The following is a 27,015-nucleotide window of genomic DNA, read 5'->3' on the forward strand; positions in this document are numbered from 1 at the left end:
AAAAAACATGTTCATGAAGTTGTTCCAATGTTCCCATATGCTGTTAGTGATCAATGTTGTGTTTGTGTATTTTCAGGCTTCATCTCATTGACGATTTGTCATATGAAGACGTTAAGAAATGCTACAGGGGTTCAGTGAGTATCTCTCTGTACTGTTATAACTCTGTTACCTCTTACTTAAATAACTATATTGGATGCATTTGGCACAAGTGACACTGGCCGCACACACAGAGCACGTCTTTGCATCCGTCCGTGCTGGTGTTCTATGTAAAATTGCTCTAGATGGACGTCTTTGATGGTCGTCGTTTTGTGCTGGAGCGCTGTGTTTTTTAGATGCCATGTCAAGTTAAAATTAAATATAACTGTTAATGATGTGCCTCAAGTCACCTCAAGCTTTTTTTTTGGCCCCTGAAAAGCTCCCTCAACTGCTAAAAACACGTCTCGAGACGCCTTCCTTCTGATTTATTCGTTGTGTTGCATTTAGGTTTTTTAAGCACAAAGAACGTGTTCAGGCTGAACGGCCCCTTAAAAAATCTGCACTGTTTCAAGACACCTGCTTTATGTTCGTTGCGTGTGTTTTTTTTCTTTGGCTCAAAGGACATGTTCGGTTGAACGGCCCCTTAAAACAAGATGCCTGCGTTCCGGTTTGCTCAGTCTAACTTTTCTTAGCGCAAGAATGTGTTTGGTCTGAACAGCCCCTTAAAAAAAACGCCTCTCGATACTCCTGCGTTCTGTTCATTGCGTCAAGCTTTTCTTTTTTTGGCACAAAGAACATGTTCAGTCTAAAAAGCCACTTTCGTTCTGTTCTGTATAGCTTTTTTTTTGTTGCAAAAAAGGGTCTACAAGAACGCGTCTGGCCCGAACGTCCCCTTAAAGAGAAGTTCAACTGTTAAAAACTCTCGGGGGGTCTGTGTATCTGAGCGAGTATTGATGCTGGCTATCACACCTGGAGTCATGAGTTTGAATCCAGGGCGTGCCGAGTGACTCCAGCCAGGTCTCCTTAGCAACCAAATTGGCCCGGTTGCTAGGGAGGGTAGGCTCACACGGGGTAACCTCCTCGTGGTGGTGACTAGTGGTTCTCGCTCTCGGTGGGGGCGTGTTGTGCGTAGATGCCACGGAGAATAGCGTGAAGCCTCCACATGCGCTACGTCTCCACAGTAACGCGCTCAACAAGTCACGTGATGAGATGCGCGGATTGACGGTCTCAGATGCGGAGATTCGTCCTCCACCACCCGGATTGAGGCGAGTCACGCCGCCACCACGAGGACTTGGAGCGCGTTGGACATTTGGCATTCCAAATCGGGGATAAAAATAAATACAAATTTAGCTGGGTTCTGCTTGTCTTAGCACAAGAACGTTTTCAGTCTGAACGGCCCTTTAAAAAAACTGTCTCGAGTCACCTGCATTCTGTTCTGTTCGTTGCATCTTTATGCTTTTTTTTCGGTGAGAAGAGCACGTTTGGTCTGAACGGCCCTTTAAAAAAAACGTCAACTGTTAAATCCATCTCTCTGCGTTCTGTATGTTGCATTGCGTCAATCTTCAAAACAAAGAACGCATTCAGTCTGAACAGCCCCTTGAATAACCGTAACTTGCTAAAAACGCGTCTCAAGAAACTTGCGTTCTGATTTATTCAGTGTGTTGCTTTTTAAGCGCAAAGAACGCGTTCAGTCTGAACAACCCCTTAAAAACAATTCGACTGTTAAAAGCACCTCTCGAGACACCTGCATTCTGTATGTTGTGTTGCGTCAAGCTGTTTTTACCGCAAAGAACGTGTTCGGTCTGAATGGCCCCTTACAATGCATTCCAAGTACCCGTATTTGTTTGTGTGTTCCCTGAGAATTGACCTTTTGACCTCGGCATTGCCGGCTCCATCCTCTACCAGATAAGCTACTGAAAAACTAAATGAATAAACAAGATGAATAAATGCAGTCGTACTGTTTAGTGTCAAACGCTCTGAAGCTTTCTGGTTTCTCAACAAGTTCCTGTGTGCAATGGAGCGTTTAACGTGACGCAAGATTGAGGTTAAACATTACAAAGCTTTGAGTCACAGGCCGCTTCAGACCACTCCAAACCCTGAGGTGATGGACTCATAAAGCCATCGTACGCTTGCATCAAGTGGAAATCAGTTGAGGTGTTTCCAGTGGCAGTTGGACAAGTGGACGACAAATGGTGTGCATCTTTAAACAAGCTAGCGGGATAATGCGGAGACTTGAGCTGCCTATCACATCCATATAGGCTATTAGATTTAGACGTTGTTTCAATTTAGAGCTTGTCGTACCAATGCAATTACAGTCAGCGTCAATTAATGTAAATTAGTGAGCAGTGCGTTCATCGACCTAATTGAAGGGTCAACGCCAAGGTCGAGCAGCTGCGTGTTAGATGTCAGTGTGCTAAAACCAATGACAACGTCTTTCTCTCAGATGCTAACGTTTGTTTTCCTTCACAGACGGTCAGTAAATACAACTCACAGTATCACAAACTCTTCTCGGCCGTTCCAAAGGAGGAGATACTGATGAAAGGTAATGAATCGGACTTACCATATGCACTTTTTACTCGACTGTTGTAATAAAATGCATTAATAGTTCGTAAAATTGTATCGATTTTTCACTTAGATCAGATTGCACGTTGGACAGCATCACAGATTGTTTCTCATCCTTAAAGGAATATTCCGGGTTCAATACAAGTTAAGCTCAATTGACAATATTTGTTGTGTTGCATTATGTTGATTAGCACAAAAATGTATTTGGAAGAATAATTGACCAAAATTGGCCCCATTCACTTCCATTGTAAGTGCCTCGCTCGCTGTAACCCAGATTTATTTATTTAATTTTTTGAAGAAAATAATCGACATTTTTTTGTGGCAATCTACATTATGCCACCACTGCTGTCGACGGATCTTCACTTGCATTGAACCCCGAATATTTCTTAAAATCAAATATGAAATGTATTAATATATGAATTAAAAAAAAGTCACAATTTTCAACATCAAATAAGCAAAATGAATTTTTTTTAATCATTTTTTCCTCCATTTTTAATGCTGAAAATGCCTGTATGTGAAGCAAAACTCTAATGTTAGACTGAAAATGAAAATGTTGAACCGCCCACAAACAAGTGTGTCATAATGAACCGTTGTCTGTATTTCCTCTAGTGTATTCTTGTGCTCTTCTACGGGACATTTTGCTGCAAGGAAGACTTTACATCTCTCGAAACTGGCTGTGTTTCTACGCCAACCTTTTCGGCAAAGACATCAAGGTTTGTACTGAAGACAGTTCACTAGAGATAAACCTGACCGCTATATTTTAACCGTTCTTAAATATCGGGGAGTTGGACTGGTTAAATATCAGTTATTAACCTCATGAGACCCGAGCTGTGTTGTGACATTTTAAACCATATCAAGTTATAGAAAGTCTGATTTTTGATCCATTATAAATGTTGAATCTATGAACTGATGATCATCGTCACATGTGTGTCAAACATGTTGAGTGATCCAAACATCATCTGCAGCCTGAAACTGAACTTTTGATCAGATTATAGGAGTGAACGCACTTAACTGCATAGAGAGCTATAGGATGCACCCTTGCTCCCTATTTAGTGCATGACTTAACCTCCAGTGTGCTGTCTGTCTGCACTGGTCTCAGAACAGTTATAGGAGAGCTGTAGGATGCTCCCTTGCTCCCTATTTAGTGCATGACTTAACCTCCAGTGTGCTGTCTGTCTGCACTGGTCTGAGAACAGTTATAGGAGAGCTATAGGATGCTCCCTTGCTCCCTATTTAGTGCACGCACTTAACTGCGTAGAGAGATATAGGATGCTCCCTTGCTCCCTATTTAGTGAATGCACTTAACTGCACAGAGAGCTATAGGATGCTCCCTTGCTCCCTATTTAGTGAATGACTTTACCTCCAGTGTGCTGTCTGTCTGCACTGGTCTCAGAACAGTTATAGGAGAGCTATAGGATGCTCCCTTGCTCCCTATTTAGTGCATGCACTTAACTGCACAGAGAGCTATAGGATGCTCCCTATTTAGTGAATGCACTTAACTGCGTAGAGAGATATAGGATGCTCCCTTGCTCCCTATTTAGTGAATGCACTTAACTGCACAGAGAGCTATAGGATGCTCCCTTGGTCCCTATTTAGTGAATGCACTTAACTGCATAGAGAGATATAGGATGCTCCCTTGCTCCCTATTTAGTGAATGACTTTACCTCCAGTGTGCTGTCTGTCTGAACTGGTCTCAGAACAGTTTGAAATGCATCTTATTTTCATCCTAACTCCATATAAAGCCTCTGAAAGACACATTTATCAGCTTTAGATACATGCATTAATTCTCAATGTGATAATACACAGTGAATATTTGAAGTAAAATGAGCCTGTAGTCCACATACGTGGTCATTGTGTTTAACAGTGGGCCGTTTCGTGATAAATCACTCAAATTAAAAAAATGGCACATCGGATGAAACTAGAGACTCTAATCTTTTGACTCAAACAGGTTTCAATGTAAAAACTTAATTAGATTTCTTACCAGATGTAGTTTTGTTGGTGTTTCTCCCAAAGACAAACTCCACTGTGATCAGCGCCATGTTGTTTGGTCACATGACTCTGTGCATTGAAAGTTTAACCCTTTACTGACAGCACAGAGTCTCCTGATCTGAGACCAGTCTGTTTAAATTAAATAATGCGTAGCCTATAGCGAAGCCAAAACGTAATGTCCACGCATGTGTACGCAGTTTTAGTGTGGATGTGATTAGAGGTGTCTTTAAACCCCAAACGGAGGGAAGTCAGAACATTGACCTCATGACCTCCCGACTGCTGTCTCTCTATATCTGTTTACATGTCAGCTGTGTTTAACCTTATGTTCCATTCATCTCTCGTGTGGTTTAGTTTTGAGTTTGTTTGGATGGGTTTACTTTTATCTTTCTGTCTGTTTGTTTGGTCTTAACGCCAATAGAAGGGAAAGTTCAAAGATCCAGAGTCTGATTATATGGTTAGTTGCTGTGTATTATTTGCATTTGGCATTGTTATTTCCACAGCAGAATAGACCTGCGAGACACAAGTTGACAAGTACTGCTACAGAGGACGTTTTAGCAAAGCCGCTGCTTGTAATGGCATCGATTCGGTCTTTTCTGTTGTTTTAGGTGGCGATCCCGGTGGTCTCCGTGCGATTGGTGAAAAAACACAAAACAGCCGGACTGGTCCCGAACGGACTCGCCATCACGACCGACACCAGCCAGAAGGTGCTGATGAATGCAAACATGCACATATGCGTGCATTCTCACCCCTTAAACAAACACTTCACACACTCGATCATGCGGTTTGATCCGGTGCCAGTCAAAACACAGAGATCACTGGAAGGTCAAAGTTTCATACTGTATATGCACAAAGAAAAATCACAAATAATATCTCTGTTGTTTGTCCTAGACCACCATGAGATCAAATGGAAAGCCAGTGAAGACTCAGTTCTTGTTCTTCTTTTTCTTACAGTATGTGTTTGTATCTCTGCTGTCCCGGGACAGTGTGTATGACGTGTTGAGAAGAATCTGCACACACTTAGAGGTGACAACACGCACTAGACATCTGCCGTCATATATTCAAGACTCATAAAAGCATGCTGGTTTGATCATTGTGTTTTTGTGTGATGCATGATTTACTGTCTGTTTGATTCTCAGGTGAACGGAAAAAAGAGTTTAAGTCTGAAGGAGTTTCTGGAGGAACCGGGTTCTCTCTCTACAGTACGACAAATACTTAATTTTATGCATTGATATAAAACAACAGCCTGCATATAATGTAGAATTAGTCGTGGATGTACACCACTTATTAAGTCATGCTGTTAACCGTTTTATATTAAGGATATATTCTGATTTATTTACAACTTGCTACATTGTCTGCATGTACAATTATATGTTAAAATTTCCCAATTACTTAAAAGTAGTTGAAGTTGGGGTCTGGGTATCTCAGCGAGTATTGACGCTGACTATCTCACCTGGAGTCGTGAGTTTGAATCCAGGGCGTGCTGAGTGACTCCAGCCAGGTCTCCATAGCAACCAAATTGACCCGGTTGCTAGGGAGGGTCTGGGTATCTCAGCGAGTATTGACGCTGACTATCACACCCGGAGTCGTGAGTTTGAATCCAGGATGTGCTGAGTGACTCCAGCCAGGTCTCCATAGCAACCAAATTGACCCGGTTGCTAAGGAGGGTAGAGTCACATGGGGTAACCTCCTCGTGGTCACTATAATGTGGTTCTCGCTCTCAGTGGGGCGTGTGGTGTGTTGTGCGTGGATGCCGCGGAGAATAGCGTGAAGCGTCTCCACGGTAACGCGCTCAACATGTCACGTGATAAGATGCGCGGATTGACGGTCTCAGACGCGGAGGCAACTGAGATTCGTCCTCCACCACCCGGATTGAGGCGAGTCACTACGCCACCACGAGGACTTGGAGCGCATTGGGAATTGGCCGTTACAAATTTGGGAGAAAAAAAATAGTTAAACTACAGTCAAAGTACAAAAATTAAATAACTACATTGTATCTATTTTTTGTATTTTTTAGATAAATAACACTTTATATATATATATATATATATATATATATATATATATATATATATATATATATAAATTAAATAAATGTTCAGATTTATTTACAACTTACTAAATGTCTCCATGTAAAAATAAAATAAAATATAAAACATGTAATTATATATATTACTATTAATAAATATATATAGTAGTAGTCCTTTATTGTCACATAGTCACAAGTACCAGTGAAATAGGCCATCGACCTGTCCATACAAACATACATATGACAAGGGGGTAGACAGGACAGGAAGACAGGGAATTAAGAAGAAATACAGCTTGACATGAGGAGAGGTGAGGAGAAAAAGGCAGCCCCCAGACTATGCTCCTTAAAGCTGCGTACACACTGCCAGCGACATCGCGCGTGACAGCAATGAGAGCACAGCGACTTCCGGCGACACGAGCTGTCGCGACCGTTGGCGACTAGATGTGGGCGTGTCCAGCGACGCGACAAAGTTGAGACAAGTTCAACTTTATTCAAATGAAGAGCGACTAACGGAAGCGACAGCCAATAGGAGAGAAGACGGGAGAGCTCACGTGATCCTTCTCTTTCTCTCTCTCTCTCTCTCAGCTCCTGCAGTAACGGAAAGATGAAATTCTAATTCTTGCTGTTAGCAATTTTCCAGTGCTCTATGATATGTCTCTTCCCACGTACAAGGACATTTTTAAGAAAAATACTGCGTGGAAAGGTGTATCTGAGATCGCGGGGATTTTGTGGACCCAGACAGACCGGCCTTTGCGTTTTCGCCGCAGATAAACCGCCGCTATGGCAAACAGCACGCCTTGTTTCTCATTCATCTTTGATATAAAGCATTTTATGTACTGATTCCATTTATATTTAGTCTTTTCCCTCCAAAATGTTGCTTTTAGCGCCAAGAAAAGCGATTTGCTGTCAAGGGCAATGGAATGACATCCGTGAATGTCATTTATAAACGTTACTAGACAACCAGTAGTGGGAACGCCCACTAGCGACTTCACCGCCAGCCACTGGCGACCTGCAGCGACAAAGTCTCAGGCAGTGTGTACGCACCTTAAGGAGTACAGTGTGGGAACAGGAAAAAAAACACCTCAGCAACATTTAGCACATAATCAGTACACTCTACAACATGAACAAGACTTGCAACAGGGGAGGGGATTGGGGGGTGGAGGCCCAGCACAGGCAAGCAGCCATCCGGTCCTGCAGCCATTCTCGGCGCTGGTCACAGACCCGCCTGTAAGACTGGGGGTACGAAGCGGCGAAGGCGAGGGATAGGGTATCGGGCGGATGATTGCATATCTGTATATATATGTAAGAGTTCATGTGTGTGTAGGCCTGGAGAGTCGCTATGCCAGCATCTTAATCTAGGTGCCTCAGTCCACAGGGTTGTCATAGCGATACACAGCAAGTTGCCATGGAGACAACCTTGATCAGGTCCCAGACATAGTCAACAATCACCAGGTGTCTGGGGAGTCGGGGAAGGAACGCGAGAGTGGCTCACTGCGGTGCTGTTCCGGGGGAGTTGTTGTTCCAACAGCGGCCTTGGCCAAGGCCAGTGCTGGTTGAGGGCGGCCGAAACGGATAAGATTGGGATTGTTTGGTCTTGAGGCCGAGCAGCCGTCCATTTTGGTCTCCGAAACGATCCATTTGCCTTTGCAAAGCTGTGAGCTTCTCCATGATGTTATCCGTATTTTGGTTCATAGACCCAGTCTGAGTGCCGACAGCTCTGCCCACTGCTTCAATCATGACGGGCAGCCTTGTGAGGCTTTGGACAGCTGTCACTGTCTTCCTAACTCCTCGATAAACCAGGGCAATGCCTAATCCAATCAGCAGAAGACCTGTTATCATGGTACCGAATAGGTAGATATCTTCAACGTCCTCCACGGAAAGAGCCGCCAGACACACGACTCGCCACCTCTCCCACGCGTCCATCGTGTAGCCAGCTGCGAACGTTCCGGCAGGGCAGTCAGGTTCCCCTGAACCCAAGCTTCTCGTCGAGAAGATGGTGTCAGTTGCGTTGAGAGACCAGTTGATCAAATCCATGATGTCTTAGTTTGGAGAGCAGTGCTGAGAGAGTCTCTCAAAGTACAAGACAGTAGACTAGACGTGACGAGAGGAGCAAAGCAGGGAAGGTAAGGGGAGGGAGAGGGTGAGAAAATGCGACCGCCTTCGTTGAGAGCCAAGAGAGAGATATACACTCACCTAAAGGATTATTAGGAACACATACTAATACTGTGTTTGACCCCCTTTCACCTTCAGAACTGCCTTAATTCTACGTGGCATTGATTCAACAAGGTGCTGAAAGCATTCTTTAGAAATGTTGGCCCATATTGATAGGATAGCATCTTGCAGTTGATGGAGATTTGTGGGATGCACATCCAGGGCACGAAGCTCCCGTTCCACCACATCCCAAAGATGCTCTATTGGGTTGAGATCTGGTGACTGTGGGGGCCATTTTAGTACAGTGAACTCATTGTCATGTTCAAGAAACCAATTTGAAATGATTCGAGCTTTGTGACATGGTGCATTATCCTGCTGGAAGTAGCCATCAGAGGATGGGTACATGGTGGCCATAAAGGGATGGACATGGTCAGAAACAATGCTCAGGTAGGCCGTGGCATTTAAGCGATGCCCAATTGGCACTAAGGGGCCTAAAGTGTGCCAAGAAAACATCCCCCACACCATTACACCACCACCACCAGCCTGCACAGTGGTAACAAGGCATGATGGATCCATGTTCTCATTCTGTTTACGTCAAATTCTGACTCGACCATCTGAATGTCTCAACAGAAATCGAGACTCATCAGACCAGGCAACATTTTTCCAGTCTTCAACTGTCCAATTTTGGTGAGCTCTTGCAAATTGTAGCCTCTTTTTCCTATTTGTAGTGGAGATGAGTGGTACCCGGTGGGGTCTTCTGCTGTTGTAGCCCATCCGCCTCAAGGTTGTGCGTGTTGTGGCTTCACAAATGCTTTGCTGCATACCTCGGTTGTAACGAGTGGTTATTTCAGGCAAAGTTGCTCTTCTATCAGCTTGAATCAGTCGGCCCATTCTCCTCTGACCTCTAGCATCAACAAGGCATTTTCAGCCCACAGGACTGCCGCATACTGGATGTTTTTCCTTTTCACACCATTCTTTGTAAACCCTAGAAATGGTTGTGCGTGAAAATCCCAGTAACTGAGCAGATTGTGAAATACTCAGACCGGCCCGTCTGGCACCAACAACCATGCCACGCTCAAAATTGCTTAAATCACCTTTCTTTCCCATTCTGACATTCAGTTTGGAGTTCAGGAGATTATCTTGACCAGGACCACACCCCTAAATGCATTGAAGCAACTGCCATGTGATTGGTTGATTAGATAATTGCATTAATGAGAAATTGAACAGGTGTTTATAATAATCCTTTAGGTGAGTGTATATATATATATATATTAAGAGTGACATATAATTAAAATCAAGTGATTCACTGAATCATTTCTATGGAAAATGCAGCTCGTTATTGGACAAAACGACACCATTGTGAAAACCGTTGAGCTAAATTATTAGTAATCTTAGTTAATTACTCGCCAACACTGATTTCACAGACATTGATTTTGATTTTGTGCCTCAGTTTGTTAAAAATAAACTGGAATTATTATTGATTTATTTCAAAATAAATAATAACGTTATTTGTTACCGTTATTATCACATGGAATGATGTTTTATAAAGTGACAGTTATTCCATTTTAAATTTGTTGACCGTTCTAAATGACCTCGCCAGATTCATTCAAACTGTTACAAAGTTTCAAATGAATGGAACTTCAAAGAGTCGTACAGTTACAAATTAAACATCTAGAACAAAAGAATCACTTTTGAAATAGTAACAAGAACGATTCATAATCAGTGTCGTGAGAAAGGAGTTCTACACACAACAGGGTTTCAGTCCCAAATATTTGAGATAAACATTATTTAATATTAAAGATATTTGTGGTACTTTTCTCAAATCGTTTTAGACTCGTCCCAGACTTTTTAACTGCTTGTTATAACAGTTTAACGTAACACACGTTCTAAACGTCTGTGAATGCAAATAATGCAACTGTTACAATGTTATTTGATGCATGTTTGTTTAGGATGAGTTTCCAGTGGTCACAGATTTCACGCCCATATTGAAATGGCGGCGGAAACCATCAACGCCCTCCGTATCATCACTGCCGGATCTGTTGGGGAACTCCACGAGCAGTTTGAGCGCAGGAGACGCTCCGTACATCGCAGAGACGCCGCTGGAGGGTACGACACACACCGGTTATATCCACTGTAATAACAGCACAATAAGAGAAATGTTCATTTTTATACAGACAGTTTTTATTGGTGCATACGGGATGATACTCACATGATGAAAGATTTTAGGTTCAAATGTATGTTAATAAGGGAAAGTATATATAGAAGTATATATTAAAGAGGTAGAATTAAGTATATAAGGTTGAAATTAAGTATATGTGTAAAGCTATAGACATATAAATATCTAAAGAAAGAAGAAATATACATTTAAAGATAAGAATTTCATGTTAATTAGGAATATAGAAAAGGTACAGATAGAACAGATAATAAATATTAAAAAGCATTAAAGTGCAGTTTGTCTGGAATGAGTTATCCAGTATTGTAAAATGTTATGATTTTGAAATATTATATATATATATATATATTAGTATATTACATTTATATTATGAATGTTGGTCACTATATAATTTTATGAAATATTCAGATTTTTTTTTATATTTACGTTTACATTACGTAGTTTAGTAAAATGTATATATTTATATAAATAATTTACTGTATATACAAGATTAATATATAGTATTATGAATATTGGTCACTAAATAATATTAAATATTATAATTTACTGTATATAATATATTTGTAATATTATGAATATCGGTCACTAAATAATATTAAATATTATATTTTTTATATTTATGTCTACATTAAGTAGTTTATTAAAATATATATATATATATATATTAAAAAAATAATAATAATTTACTGTATATAATATATACATATAATATTATGAATATCAGTCACTAAATAATATTAAATAATATAATTTTTATATTTATGTTTACATTTAAGTAGTTTAGAAATATATATATATAAATAATTTATTGTATATACTATATTAATATATAATATTATGAATATTGATCAATAAATAATATCATGAAATATTATATTTACGTTTACATCAAGTAGTTTATTATATATATATATATATATATATATATATATATATATATATATATATATATAATATAATAATTACTGTATATAATATATACATATAATATTATGAATATCGGTCACTAAATAATATTAAATATTATAATTTTTTTATATTTATGTTTACATTAAGTAGTTTAGAAATATATATATATATATATATATATATATATATATATATATATATATATATATACTGTATATAATATATATATATAATATTATGAATATTGGTCACTAAATAATATGAAATATAATTTGTTTTATATTTACGTTTACATTAAGTTGTTTAAAAAATTATATATATATAAATAATTTATTGTATATACTATATTAATATATAATATTATGAATATTGATCAATAAATAATATCATGAAATATTACATTTACGTTTATATTAAGTAGTTTATTAATATTTATATAAATAATATATTGTATTTAATATATATATACGTGTATATAATATTAAGAATATTGGTCACTAATTAATATGACAATTTTTTTAATGTTTACATTTACATTTAGTTTATTAATATATAATATTATATTCACGTTTACAGTTTTTATCCAAAGCAACTTACAAATGAAGCACATAACACACAAAGTCATCAATATCTGCAGTATCACTCTTTTAGTCTTTTAGTCTGACACTAGCTGAGGTTAAACAACAATTGGGGAAAATGGTGTCAAATTGTTATAACATCACAGCATTGACACTATAATGGATTAAACACTGTTATTGTACAGCAATTCACTTTTCATTTCAATATACAGATGCAACATCATCTCTGATGTTAAACTGTAAGGCAAAGACTGTTTCATTAGTCATCATGAAACCTAAACATCGTTTATTTACTGTCCGAATAAGCAGATATTTCTTTCACAATTAGGCAGATTTTCCATTTATGTACATTACTTTCCATTCTGCAAATTATAGAATTAATAATGAGCTATTGCTCCATGCACTTCATGTTTTTCTCTAAATATGTGCGCAGCGTTCAGTCTCATATTACAGTCCCGCAGTGTGTGAAAGGGACAGTTTCTAGGCCGAAGGTGACGCTGTGTTGACTCAGTGATTTTAGGGATAAAGTTTCTGACTGGACGGCTTTAACTTCAGCCGCTGTTTCAACAGCTGTGATGTGAGATAGGAAAATATTCACACGCTGTTTGATTATGAGGCGGACAAGCTCAATTTCACATTTGACTATGAGACTCTTGCTAACCAAAAGATCAAACAATGTCCTTATTATTGGCCATTTGAAACACTTCCCCAGGTGCGATACATACTGTAGATGCTGACACAAATCACTGGATTTAAGGATGATGGTTGTAACGTTTCATGTTTTGCAGAGAGATGTTTGGAGGCGGAGGAGATCCTGCTGACTGAACCGGTAGCAGAACTGGGTCACATGGAGTATCATCTCCTGAAGTTCTTCATACTGCTGTGAGTGTCCAATCCACACTGGGCTTTTTGTTGACAGATCTCTGTGTTTATGAGTTGTTGTGGTGAATTCATTGGACGTCAGAGTTTATTATAATCTGTTGTGTGTGATGTCGCCCTCTGCTGCTTGTTCAGTGAATTCAATCAGATTATGAGGTGGAGGCTAAAAACTAGACTGCTGTACAATATATGATTATATTCGACCCAGGATGTTTCTTCTGTCTGATATAGTGGAGTGGTGGTGGCGTAGTGGGCTAAAGCACATAACTGGTAATCAGAAGGTTGCTGGTTCGATCCCCACAGCCACCACCATTGTGTCCTTGAGTAAGGCACTTAACTCCAGGCTGCTCCGGGGGGATTGTCCCTGTAATAAGGGCACTGTAAATCACTGTAACTGGTAATCAGAAGGTCGCTGGTTCGATCCCCACAGTCACCACCGTTGTGTTCTTGAGTAAGGCACTTAACTCCAGGTTGCTCCGGGGAGATTGTCCCTGTAATAAGGGCACTGTAAGTCACTGTAACTGGTAAGCAGAAGGTTGCTGGTTCGATCCCCACAGCCACCACCATTGTGTCCTTGAGTAAGGCACTTAACTCCAGGTTGCTCCGGGGGGATTGTCCCTGTAATAAGGGCACTGTAAGTCACTGTAACTGGTAATCAGAAGGTTGCTGGTTCGATCCCCACAGTCACCACCATTGTGTCCTTGAGTAAGACACTTAACTCCAGGTTGCTCCGGGGGGATTGTCCCTGTAATAAGGGCACTGTAAGTCACTGTAACTGGTAATCAGAAGGTTGCTGGTTCGATCCCCACAGCCACCACCATTGTGTCCTTGATTAAGACACTTAACTCCAGGTTGCTCCGGGGGGATTGTCCCTGTAATAAGGGCACTGTAAGTCACTGTAACTGGTAATCAGAAGGTTGCTGGTTCGATCCCCACAGTCACCACCATTGTGTCCTTGATTAAGGCACTTAACTCCAGGTTGTTCCGGGGGGATTGTCCCTGTAATAAGGGCACTGTAAGTCACTGTAACTGGTAATCAGAAGGTTGCTGGTTCGATCCCCACAGCCACCACCATTGTGTCCTTGAGTAAGACACTTAACTCCAGGTTGCTCCGGGGGGGATTGTCCCTGTAATAAGTGCACTGTAAGTCACTTTGGATAAAAGCGTCTGACAAATGCATAAATGTAAATGTAAATGATATATATTGATTTAATGTAATCGGTAATGTCTCTTTAAAAAGTTGCTAACATCTGCTCTTCTCGGAAGAGTTTTAACTGTGTGTTTGTATTTCACAGAATTATTTTGCTCATCATTTCATCGTGTTATCTGGCGTTTCGGGTGTGCAGTCTCGAACAACAACTGTCCTTCCTTAACGCACAGCCTGCGATGTCTACAAGAGAGAGGTATGCATGCACACGGGTTTTAATTCTTATTCAACAGTATCTTTTCATCTGTGGTAACTAACATCCGTACTCAAGAGGGTGATAGAGAGTTCCTTCAAATGTTTGTAACAATTAAACCACATGTGTTGTTATTTACCTGGCTAGTTATAAACATTTCAACATTTTAACTAAATTGACACATTTTGGACGCAACAGTGAAAAAAGTTAGCAGGAATCGTTTTCACTCACTTATTTGCGTAAAGTATGTTTTGCTAATGCCCGTATTAGCGCCCCATGCAGCACCACTGTAAAAGCAACACAAACTTGTTACGTTATAAATTGAGCTCTGACACATTTTAGACACAACAGCGAACAAAAATAGCTAGAATCGTTTGCACTCGCGTATTTACGCAAAGTATGTTTAGCTAATGCTCGCAATAGCGCCCCATGCAGCACCACTGTGACTGTGACACATCACCACTGTGAAAGCAACACAAACTTGTTACGTTATAAATTGCGCTGTGACACATTTTTGAACGTAACAGCGCACAAAAATAGCTAGAATCATTTGCACTTGCGTATGTTTTGCTAATGCTCGCAATAGCGCCCCATGCAGCACCACTGTGACACATCACCACTGTATAAGCAACACAAACGTGTTACATTATAAATTGCGCACTGACACATTTTGGACACAACAGCGCACAAAAAAAGCTAGAATCATTTGCACTCGCGTATTATGTAAAGTATGTTTTGCTAATTCTCGCAATAGCATCCCATGCAGCACCACTGTACAGGTGAAACTCGAAAAATTAGAATATCGTGCAAAAGTTCATTAATTTCAGTAATTCAACTTAAAAGGTGAAACTAATATATTATATAGACTCATTACAAGCAAAGTAAGATATTTCAAGCCTTTATTTGATATAATTTTGATGATTATGGCTTACAGCTTATGAAAACCCCAAATTCAGAATCTCAGAAAATTAGAATATTACATGAAATCAATAAAAAAAAGGATTTTAAATACAGAAATGTCAGCCCTCTGAAAAGTATAATCATGCATATGTACTCAGTACTTGGTTTGGGCCCCTTTTGCATTAATTACTGCCTCAATGCGGCGTGGCATGGATGCTATCAGCCTGTGGCACTGCTGAGGTGTTATGGAAGACCAAGATGCTTCAATAGCGGCCTTCAGCTCTTCTGCATTGTTTGGTCTCATGTCTCTCATCTTTCTCTTGGCAATGCCCCATAGATTCTCTATGGGGTTCAGGTCAGGCGAGTTTGCTGGCCAATCAAGCACAGTAATACCATGGTCATTGAACCAGGTTTTGGTACTTTTGGCAGTGTGGGCAGGTGCCAAGTCCTGCTGGAAAATGAAGTCAGCATCTCCATAAAGCTTGTCTGCTGAAGGAAGCATGAAGTGCTCTAAAATGTCCCGGTAGACGGCTGCGTTGACTCTGGACTTAATAAAGCACAGTGGACCAACACCAGCCGATGACATGGCTCCCCAAACCAACACAGACTGTGGAAACTTCACACTGGACTTCAAGCATCTTGGATTGTGTGCCTCTCCATTCTTCCTCCAGACTCTGGGACCTTGGTTTCCAAATGAGATGCAAAATTTGCTCTCATCAGAAAAGAGGACTTTGGACCACTGAGCAACAGACCAGTTCTTTTTCTTTAGCCCAGGTAAGACGTTTGACATTTGAAGCCCATGTCCAGGACCCGTCTGTGTGTGGTGGCTCTTGATGCAGTAACTCCAGCCTCAGTCCACTCCTTGTGAAGCTCCCCCACACATTTGAATGGCCTTTTCCTGACAATCCTCTCCAGGCTACGGTCATCCCTGCTGCTTGTGCACCTTTTTCTTCCACACTTTTCCCTTCCACTTAACTTTCTATTAATGTGCTTTGATACAGCACTTTGAGAACATCCAACTTCTTTTGCAATTACCTTTTGAGGCTTTCCCTCCTTGTGGAGGGTGTCAATGATGGTTTTCTGCACAACTGTCAGGTCAGCAGTCTTCCCCATGATTGTGAATTCAACTGAACCAGACTGAGAGACCATTTAAAGGCTCAGGAACCCTTTGCAGGTGTTTAGCTGATTAGAGTGTGACACTTTGAGCCTACAATACTGAACCTTTTCACAATATTCTAATTTTCTGAGATTCTGAATTTGGGGTTTTCATAAGCTGTAAGCCATAATCATCAAAATTATATCAAATAAAGGCTTGAAATATCTTACTTTGCTTGTAATGAGTCTATATAATATATTAGTTTCACCTTTTAAGTTGAATTACTGAAATTAATGAACTTTTGCACGATATTCTAATTTTTCGAGTTTCACCTGTATAAGCAAAACAAACTTGTTACGTTATAAATTGCGCTCGGACACATTTTTGGACACAACAGCGCACAAAGATGGCTAGAATCGTTTGCACTCGCGTATTTACGTAAAGTATGTTTTGCTAATGCCCGCTACAGCACCCTTTGAGTCAACGATGCAAAAGCAACATAAACTTGTTGTGTTATAAATTGTGCTCGGACACATTTTGGACACAACAGCGCACAAAGTTAGCTAGAATCGTTTGCATTCGCGTATTTACGTAAAGTATGTTTTGCTAATTCTCGCAATAGCGCCCCATGCAGCACCACTGTGAAAGCAACACAAACTTGTTGTGTTATAAATTGTGCTCTGACACATTTTGGACACAACAGCGCACAAAGTTAGCTAGAATCGTTTGCATTCGCGTATTTACGTAAAGTATGTTTTGCTAATGCCCGCTACAGCACCCTTTGAGTCAACGATGCAAAAGCAACATAAACTTGTTACGTTATAAATTGTGCTCGGACACATTTTGGAACGTAACAGCGCACAAAAATAGCTACAATTGTTTGCACTCACGTATTTACGTAAAGTATGTTTTGCTAATTCTCGCAATAGCATCCCATGTAGCACCACTGTATAAGCAATACAAACTTTTTACATTATAAATTGCACTCTGACACATTTTGTAAATGCAACGGCACACAAAGTTAGCTAGAAGCGTTTGCACTCGCTCACGTATTTGTTTAAAGGTCCAGTGTAATTGACGTTTTTCAACACTCTCTTCAGGTAACCCTGGTTTAAACCTGCCAACTCTGCAAACGTGATTGCCATCCAGGAGAGCCGCGTCTGCAGGTTAAAACCAGCTCAATTACAGGCTCAGCGGTAGCGACGTAGTATTTAGCTTCAACCAGCAGACGGCGCTTGTGAGCGGCTCTTCCTGCAATGCTGGACACCTGGAATACTGACGGTCAACATAGAGAGAACAATGAAGATTCCCAACTTGAGGAATGTTAGCCGTAGTCACCTGGCTTCACTGAACACAGCTGCGGCTAGGATATATATCCAGGATACGGGAAAACATCGGAATGGATTATGGTTGCAACTGTTTCATGTTACTTTCAGGATTCTGAACATTTGGAAAACCTCTCAAGATGGCCGGATACGCTTTAAATTAGATTTCTGTGTTTGTTGTTTTTGTGAAGAGCGAACATTTATCTTGAGCAACCCTGAAATGTGGAAATTTACCACTGCAAAAAAAAAATTTTTCTCCTTTATTTTTCTCGTTGTTTTTAGTAAAACACTTAAAACAAGATAAATATACTTAAGAAGCTAAATTGAGTTTTCTGGGAATTACGTTTATATTCTAACCACACTGGAATTTTGCATTTTTATTATCGTTTTAAGATTGTTTCATTTGTTTTCTTAAATATATTCTTAATATAAGAACAAACAAGGAAGATAATAATAAATTTAAACGTAGTTCATGATATGTTCAAGTCATAACATCTTACAGAATTTAGCTTTTCAAGTAAATGTATCTTATTTTAATGATAAACGAGATTTATATATATATATATATATATATTTTAATTTGAATTGTTTTTGCAGTGTGTTACACTAGAGAAGTTCTTCGTTTATATACATAAATGTTTGTTTATGTAAACTCAGTAGAGAAATAATGAGAAAGACAAGGAATGTTATGTTTACGGATGTCCAATATGCATTTCACGATTAATATTAAGGTTATATTAATAATTCTACACAATTAAACTCAACGGCGGTTTATGATTGGAAGAAGAGTGAAATGTCAAAGTAAGGTGAGTGTTTTGGAGCGGGACGAAGAGTCGACCATAGTTGTTAGGGTCACGATGTGTTACGGTTTTGACGTACGAATACCTGTCGCATGACGTTAGTGCAAAATGTTTGCTTGTAATCGTACAAACTGTCTGTTTACTTTATTCGTGACGAATTAAAATGCTTTGTAGGGGTTGTTAAGTACTTGAAATATTCGCTTGCATGCAAAACATGCCAGAAGATGTTAGAAATCGACATGTAATACTGTGATCGAATGGGTTTCCCTGTAAATGAGAGATAAAATATGTAGTTGTGATATTTTGTACAGTTTGAATGTAAAGACGGTTGACGTGCCACGCTGTAGGAAATTGAGATGCTTTTGAACTTTGACACAGATAGAAAGGTAAAACTAATAAATGCATTTTTACAGATTCAGTGTCTTTTTAATTTGATTTGTGTCTTTAACTTAAAGTTTTCATTGGGAGACCGGGGCTAGTTGTCACAGGGTTTTTAAGGTTTTGATTGTTTTTTAATGGGTTTGTGGTTTCAAACATATTATTCCAAACTCTATACACGTCTATCCACCAAACTATTATGCAAGTTAATAACGCTGAGAGAATCCACACCCACAACTATATGAAATCAAGTATTTAGATTATAATATGTATTTTTCTGTATGTTGAAATAGGTACTCTTTGTAATGATGCTTAACTTCATGACCCCTCTGACTATGGCTTACTGCTGAATGTGTATTTAGCCAATAGAGGGCGATAAAACATGAAGTTTTCTCTCCTTAAATCGGGAAGTTATTCATTTATATGAAGCATGATTCACAGTTTCAGGTATTGGGTACCAACGGGCTCCCATGTTTTGAATCCTTGTCTGATCGCCAAGGAGACTGCTGATGTCATGATTTATTGAGAAAAGAGTTATATTTGGTCTTCACTTCAGAAGACATGTTTTAAACCACTGGGTGGCTTATTTGCTGCCTTTATGTGCATTTTTGAGCTTCAAAATGTCTGGTCACCATTCACTTGCATTGTATGGACCTACAGAGCTGAAACATCCTTCTAAAATCTTCATTTGTGTTCTGGAGATGAAAGTAAGTCACACATCTGGGATGGCATGAGGGTGAGTAAAAGATGAGGGAATTAACATTTTTGGTGTACTGTATGGCAAGCCGTTTTAAGTTTTATTCATTTCCAGGATATGAATTCTTGACATCAACAATTCAATTTTGATATCAGAAATGACATTTCCACTAGTAACAATGCTAATTCTTGATATCAAGAATTGTATTTCAACTAGTAAAAACTATAATTCTTGATATCTGTAATTGTATTTTCACTAGTGAAATGTCACCATAGGCTGCCATTCAAAATCAATTGTTGATATCAAGAATTGATTTCTTACTTGTTGAAATTCCAATTTCACATATCAGTAATACAATTCGTACTAGTAAAAAACTTTATTTTTGATATCAACAATTGAATTGCTAACCATGTTCATTTCAGATATCAAAAATTAACATTTTTACTAGTAGCAATTCAATTGTTGATATATAGAATAGACATTTTTACTAGTAACCACATAATTCTTGATATCAAGAATTCGCATTTCAACTAGTGAAAATTGAATTGTTGATATCAAGGATTAATATCCTGGAAATGAATAAAAGTTAAAACGGCTTGCCATAGGACTGTCCCTTTAAATATGAGCGCTGGAAAACGCTTTTCTGCGATTCTCACAGTTAATGACGAGAACAGTCATACCACGTGACTATTTTTACTTGAAAATAATCAAGACGGATAGTTTATGAGCATCTAGAAAGTCAGTGTTCTTTGCTGTCCAGCTTAATTACATTTAGAGGAATAATAAATGGCTTTTTCTAAAAGGCCAGTCAAATTACACATCGCGTCAACTGTAACGGATGGCACCACCACAGTACTACTTCTTAAAGTTCCAGATCTTAGATACGGCTTATGATTAGGTCTTCTGTTTTAAATACAGTTGATGATTTACTTTGGAGGTTGGTTGGTTGGGCCTAAAACTGTCATCTGAGGTGAGTAATTCCCGGAATGTTCTGACCGACCCCTCTGAGGGAGATTTGACCCTTCACGCTCGTTCTGAGGTGAGTTTCTGCTCTGGGACAGAATTACTGTTCTGTCAAAACATTTTCGCTTGAAAATACTTTTTCACCCAGGGGATCTCTCCCTCAACGGGAACGAGAAGGCTGTGAGGATAGACGTACCGTCTCAACAGTGGTTGTACAGTTGTTTAAAGTGGTTTTTGTGTCATTCCGCTGACGAAGCATGGAAAAATACCTTTCCAAGAAATGTTTAGTCGACAAAAAACACTATGTGACAAAATAGATATGTCTTTATGCAGTGTCTATCACGAAGAGAGTTAGTAAGTCTATCCCTCACGGCCTACTTATAATTCCCGCCAAACATCAAAGATGGCGGCGTTACTGTCTAATCGCTGCAAGCGTTGTTATCTATAACCTTAGGAAAGGGAAAACTGGGGTTTTCAAAACGAAAATGGATTAGTGTGGATGTGGCGTAAGATTCTTAAAGTGAGAGTTCGCCTTTGAATGATAGTTCTGTCTACGTTTACACACCCTCCATGTTTTTTGAAACACTTATTTTCTACCTATCCCTAAATGTTATAGGTTTTTTTCCTCGCCTTTTCTCCTAAATCTGGAGTGCCCAATTCCCAATGTGCTCTTAAGTCTTCATGGTGGCGTAGTGACTCGCCTCAATCCGGGTGGCGTAGGATGAATCTCAGTTGCCTCCGCTTCTGAGACCGTCAATCCGCGCATTTTATCACGTGACTTGTTGAGCACGTTACCGCGGAGACATTGCACGTGTGGAGGCTTCACGCTATTCTCCGTGGCATCTATGCACAACACGCCCCCACCGAGAGCGAGAACCACATTATAGCGACCACGAGGAGGTTATCCCATGTGACTCTACCCTCCCTAGCAACCGGGCAAATTTGGTTGCTTTGGAGACCTGGTTGGAGTCACTCAGCACACCCAGGGGTGGTAGTCAGCATCTTTACTCGTTGAGCTACCCAGGCCCCCCGTTAGCAACGTGCTTTAAAAAAAGAATGCAAGTCTCAATTGCCGCTGCTTCTGAGACCGTCAATCCGCGCATCTTATCATGTGACTCGTTGTGCATGACACCGTGGAAACTCACAGAATGTGGAGGCTCATGCTACTCACCACGATCCACACACAACTCACCACACACCCCATTGAGAGAACCACTAATCACCACCATGAGGAGGTTACCCCATGTGACTCTACCCTCCCTAGCAACCGGCGCAATTTGGTTGCTTAAGAGACCTGACTGGAGTCACTAAATTCAAACTCTTGACTCCAGGGGTTAGTGTTGTCAAAATATTCGGTACTTCGGTACCAAGTCAGTACTAAAAAAAAAAAAACCTCTCGGTACCAAGTACCAGTGGTACCGAGTACCCGGTCAAAGTTCGCGCATGCACGCACGAAGCGCGTGAAGTTGCGTCCTCCTCATGAAAGCGCTGAGACATGGCGAACGCCGGCGCTGCTGTGGTGACTGCTCTTGTTGATAAGAAAGGAGGAAAGAGCCATGTGTGGAAATATTTCGGATTTGCGGCTGATGACGAGGGGAACATCATAGATCATCAAAAACCAATTTGCAAACGATCATGACATGTCATCGATGTCAAGTTTTCTCTCAAAAGCAGGAAACACATCAAACTTGATAAAACACCTTAAAGACCGACACCCGGAAAGAGTTCAAGCAGGTAAGTTTCAAATTAATTTCAAATTTAGAGGTTCTGTTTTGAGTTATATACCATATTTGAATTTGAATGTCGGATTGAAATAAACACAATGTTAGCCGTGTAGTAAATCATTAGCATAACGTTACTTGGTGCAGCTAACGCAAATATAATGAGTGTTAGAATTAAGCTTCTTTATTAACTATTTAATGCTACTATACATTTTATTAGGGTTAAAAAAAAAAAAAAAAAAACAGGAGGACATGAAGGTTTTTTAAATGACACACCAGAGGTTTTTAAATGACCTTTTAATTTATAAAAATGTTTAAGTTTATAAATATAACACTGAGTGTTTATTCAGTCATGGCTTATTGTTGTGTTTTTTAGGTGTGTAATTTATTTTCATTTATTAGTTGTGGAAAAACTTGAAACACAATTTTAAATAAGTATAAAGAATGGCATTGTTTACCTTTATTAATAAAAATAGTGTGTTGTTCAATTAGCATGTTTTTGTGTTTTGCTTTGGTACCGAGAACCATGGATTTTTTCTTGTAAATTTAGTCTAAATTAAACTTTGGTTTGGTACCGAAATTGGTACCGAGAACTGTGGATTTTCACTGGTATCGGTACCGAATACTGAAATTTTGGTACCGTGACAACACTACCAGGGGTGATATTCAGCGTCAAAAGCTACCCAGACTCCACAACCAAGTATCTTTAATAGTGAATGTTTACCACAGATATTATTTTAATCGTATATCTAAAACTACCATTATAAAAATCCAGAGAAAACACATAGTGACAAATTGACTTATGTCTGAACATCTCTATTTATTTTTCTTCCAGGTTTTTGGACCACAACCTGAACAGCTGTATTCTGGGTGTTTAAATCAGTGACGTGAGACTCTTGGAAGATTGAGTTAAACACGGCAGCAAAGCTCACTCCAGTAAAACAGTGTTTTATGGATCTTTTGCGGTCCGAGCTGAGTGACTCAAAGGACATCACAGGGTGAAAAATAACACAGCAGTGAATTTGTGGTCTATGAGAACACAGCATTTCTCACTCAAGCGGATTAAAAACAAGCTGCTGACTGAAACTAAACTCATAGCCAAAGAATATTACATAACATTAAATAACATTTGAGATAATCACATTCACTTACTAAATAGTACTGTGGCGGTACTTAGTACAGTGATGGAAACGGATGGTAATACCAGTTGGATAATTACCATATTCACAAGGTATTTACATGGTAATCTTAGTTACTTCAGTCTCTCATTTTGTGTCTCATAGAAGAAAGATAGTAATACAGGGATGACAGATTTATGATTACTTAAGTTTGATTTAACCATTAGCTTTTAAACCGACTAATCCATGTCTCTGTGGTGTAAGTATTTTATAAGCAAGTATTGATTGAGCACATATATTCTGTGATCTTTGTGTTTTCACTAGAGAGACAAATGGCTTTGGGTGGCAACACATCTCCCATGTTGGATTCCTTCCAGGGAGCATACGGGACAGAACGGTGAGGTAATTTATAGAGTGGCTGACAGGTAAAGACTTTTATTAATGTAGTGATCATTCTTTGTATTGACGGAAAACATCTGCTTCAAGAGAATCAAGAGCGGAGAACATTTGTGTTTCAAAGCACATCATCATACAACATATTGTTAACAAAGAGAGTTTATAGTAATAATGGGACAATTTCATTCTCTTTATTTGAATATAGAAAAAAAATGATAAATCGAGCTGCAAGTGGCAATCATCGGGGTCCGAGCAGGTATAGCCCAGGACATGGCCAAAATAATTCAATAAGGAAATAATGGATGCTGTGGACACAGCTGTTTTTGTGTCATTTCTTCCAAAAGGTTTCTATCACAGTTGCGCAATTATAATGTCATTGGAAATGACTACAGAATAACAATAGAAGTCATCATTTATAATTGTATAGCGCATTTCACAACACGCATCGTTTCGAAGCAGCTTTACAGAAAATCAGGAAACAGGAAATTAAACTATAATATCTATAAAGTCTTAGTCATGTTTCTGGTTGTGAGTTGATGGATATATTAGGTGTATGCCTGACTAAATAGATGAGTCTTTAGTCTAGACCAGGCCTGGACTGGGAAGAGAAATCGGCCCGGGATTTTACATAGCAACTGGCCCAAAATTTTAGCTTATCGCGGCCCATTCGGACCATTTCCCGGCCGGCCCGCTCGGTTCTCCCGATGGCCCCAAAGTGCGTCGGCCCACCGGCAAAATGCATGGTATGCCAGATTACCAGTCCAGCCCTGGTCTAGACTTAAACTGAGGGAGTGTGTCTGCATCCCGAACAGTGTTAGGGAGACTATTCCATAGTTTAGGAGCCAAAGTCATTAGTCTCATTCATAAAAAACAGATTTTTTTTAATTCTAGCCCATTTATTCTTCCCTTGGTTTGCAAGTTATTAGCAGAAATAAGAATTAGCTCATTATAGCGCCACCTTGTGGACGATTCTCACCAAATTTGTTATCCAGCCTTATTTTGGTGACCTATAGGGGCACAGTACATTTCATAGAGAACAGCCACATGCACAAGTTATTCGCTGCTGAAATTTGATTGGCCGCTGGCGGCCATTTTTGTTAATTTGCCGAATCGTTTTTGTAAGGATATGATATGATATGTAATGTATGTAAGATGATGCATGACACATTTAAACTTTTTCACTCAAACGGTTGCAAAGTTATATGGAGTTTGTTTAGCTGTAGCGCCCCCTATTGCCGAAATTGGACAAAACTTTGCATGCATCCTCAAAATGTTCTGATATTAAAGTATTCCAAGTTTCATAAAGTTTTGAAAAATATTTCAGTATTAAAGTGAACAATTGTAAGTATACATCATGGTATCGTATTTAACGTAATTAATTTACTTAAGCTGATTTTTATAGAAAATAATAATAGTTGTGTCCAGACAGGATGGTTTTCATTACTGTATTACGGTAATGAGAATTTGGAGAGAAATGTTCTTTATTGTCATTAAAATGATGTCACAAATCTACATAGCCCTAAAAATACACTTCATTTTCTTTTGCAAAATATTATTTCAGTTTTAGGGTTAAATATGACTCATTTACCAACCATAGGATAATCTTTGTGTTCAAATCTTGTTTTAAGGCCTGTGGGTCTTTGTGATATGTTGTAATCTAGTTTAACTCCATTGAGTAAGTCAGTGACTAGTAACGGGAAAGAACACTTGCATTGTTCACAGTCTGGATTTCACAAACTGGTGTAAACATACTGTCACACTTTAGTTTTAGACATACAGCACAATGTTAGTTTCAGTTTAAGACCCTAAAATGAAGATGAGTCAGTGAAACTCCATTGTAACTCATCACATCACAGTGTAGATCACACATCATGCTCTGACAGAGTTTCGATCTTTACGTGGCTACTAACTCATGTTCACACCTTGTCCTGACTAAAGCTGTGAGATGTTTGAGCAGTCAGTTTTCCACAGAGACTCTCAGGACCTTTCAGAGTTCCTTCTGAAGTGTAGAGCTAGATTTAAGCTAAAATGATGTTTATTTGAGGGTGCATCCCATTGATTTAATCCCTTAAACTCTTGGGTTATGTTTCGAATACTATACTACCAAGGGAACGTTCCAACAACTTTGGTTAATGTTATGGAAAGGTTAAGAACAAACATTGATGAATGATTGACATACAGTTAGAATCTTCTTTATTTAAGCTGTGTTATTGTATGAATCAAATTAAAATGATTAAGTAGACACCACTATAGTCAAATGGCAAATCTGAGTTAAGTCTACTTAAATCTAGTAACCTTAACATAAATAGTTATGGTCATTCTATATGATCACCAAGTGAAGTGAACTTAATTACATGTGTTTTGTTGACACCGAACGAGACAATCGATTGAGTAAAGCCAAGCTATTAGGGTTTTTTGTGTAGTATAACAACACAGAATCATTGAAATACAATGTGCTCTAGTTGTTTTGCTGTGTCATGGGGTCACCCTCCATAAACTCCGACCCGTCTCCCAATTGGCCATCTGTTTTCTTTAAAACACTCGTGGCTAATGAGGGTTTTCCAGGAGATCCTTTCAGTTTAGACCCCTCTCGTTGGCCGGCCGAGGCACGGCAGGGGCCTTGCTTTGGAATTCAGACTCTTCGGGGCCACAGGGGCCCTTCTGACAAACATGTTTGGCTACTAGTCGTGACAACAGACCCCACAATGCAAAAGTTATCATAACTTTAAAATATATACGTAAAACTACTGTAAATGTGATGAGTGGAATTTTGAGAGAAAACACTAAAAGAAGCACGTTATAGCATTATATATATATATATATATATATGATACAAGATCATAAAATGATAAAATAGTTAGACACGCAGCAGGACACTGATGACAATGCTTAAAATTTCATGTCAGTTACTCACAACTGTGTGTTAATGTTTATTGGTGTGGAGGCTTCACGCTATTCTCCGCGGCATCCCCGCACAA

The 27,015-nt window shown here is 39.2% G+C and overlaps 2 protein-coding genes across 3 annotated transcripts in view; both read left to right on the forward strand.

The window, feature by feature from the left end:
- The window catches only part of LOC127638185 (GRAM domain-containing protein 2A-like), a 40,702-nt gene extending 21,524 nt beyond the window's left edge, over positions 1 to 19,178 (forward strand). Inside the window, exons 3-12 of the mRNA XM_052119609.1 lie at positions 77 to 134; positions 2,446 to 2,518; positions 3,148 to 3,251; positions 5,133 to 5,231; positions 5,479 to 5,550; positions 5,664 to 5,726; positions 10,654 to 10,810; positions 13,153 to 13,246; positions 14,539 to 14,646; positions 17,740 to 19,178. Of these exons, the coding sequence (XP_051975569.1) occupies positions 77 to 134; positions 2,446 to 2,518; positions 3,148 to 3,251; positions 5,133 to 5,231; positions 5,479 to 5,550; positions 5,664 to 5,726; positions 10,654 to 10,810; positions 13,153 to 13,246; positions 14,539 to 14,646; positions 17,740 to 17,743 (832 nt within the window). The 3' untranslated portion in view covers positions 17,744 to 19,178. The remainder of the gene's footprint in view (positions 1 to 76; positions 135 to 2,445; positions 2,519 to 3,147; positions 3,252 to 5,132; positions 5,232 to 5,478; positions 5,551 to 5,663; positions 5,727 to 10,653; positions 10,811 to 13,152; positions 13,247 to 14,538; positions 14,647 to 17,739) is intronic.
- LOC127638174 (neuronal acetylcholine receptor subunit alpha-7) overlaps positions 1 to 27,015 on the forward strand; it is a 320,680-nt gene that overhangs the window by 257,998 nt on the left and 35,667 nt on the right. The window lies entirely within an intron of this gene.

This window comes from Xyrauchen texanus, chromosome 46 (genome assembly GCF_025860055.1).
Source record: "Xyrauchen texanus isolate HMW12.3.18 chromosome 46, RBS_HiC_50CHRs, whole genome shotgun sequence".
Taxonomy (NCBI): Eukaryota; Metazoa; Chordata; class Actinopteri; order Cypriniformes; family Catostomidae; genus Xyrauchen; species Xyrauchen texanus.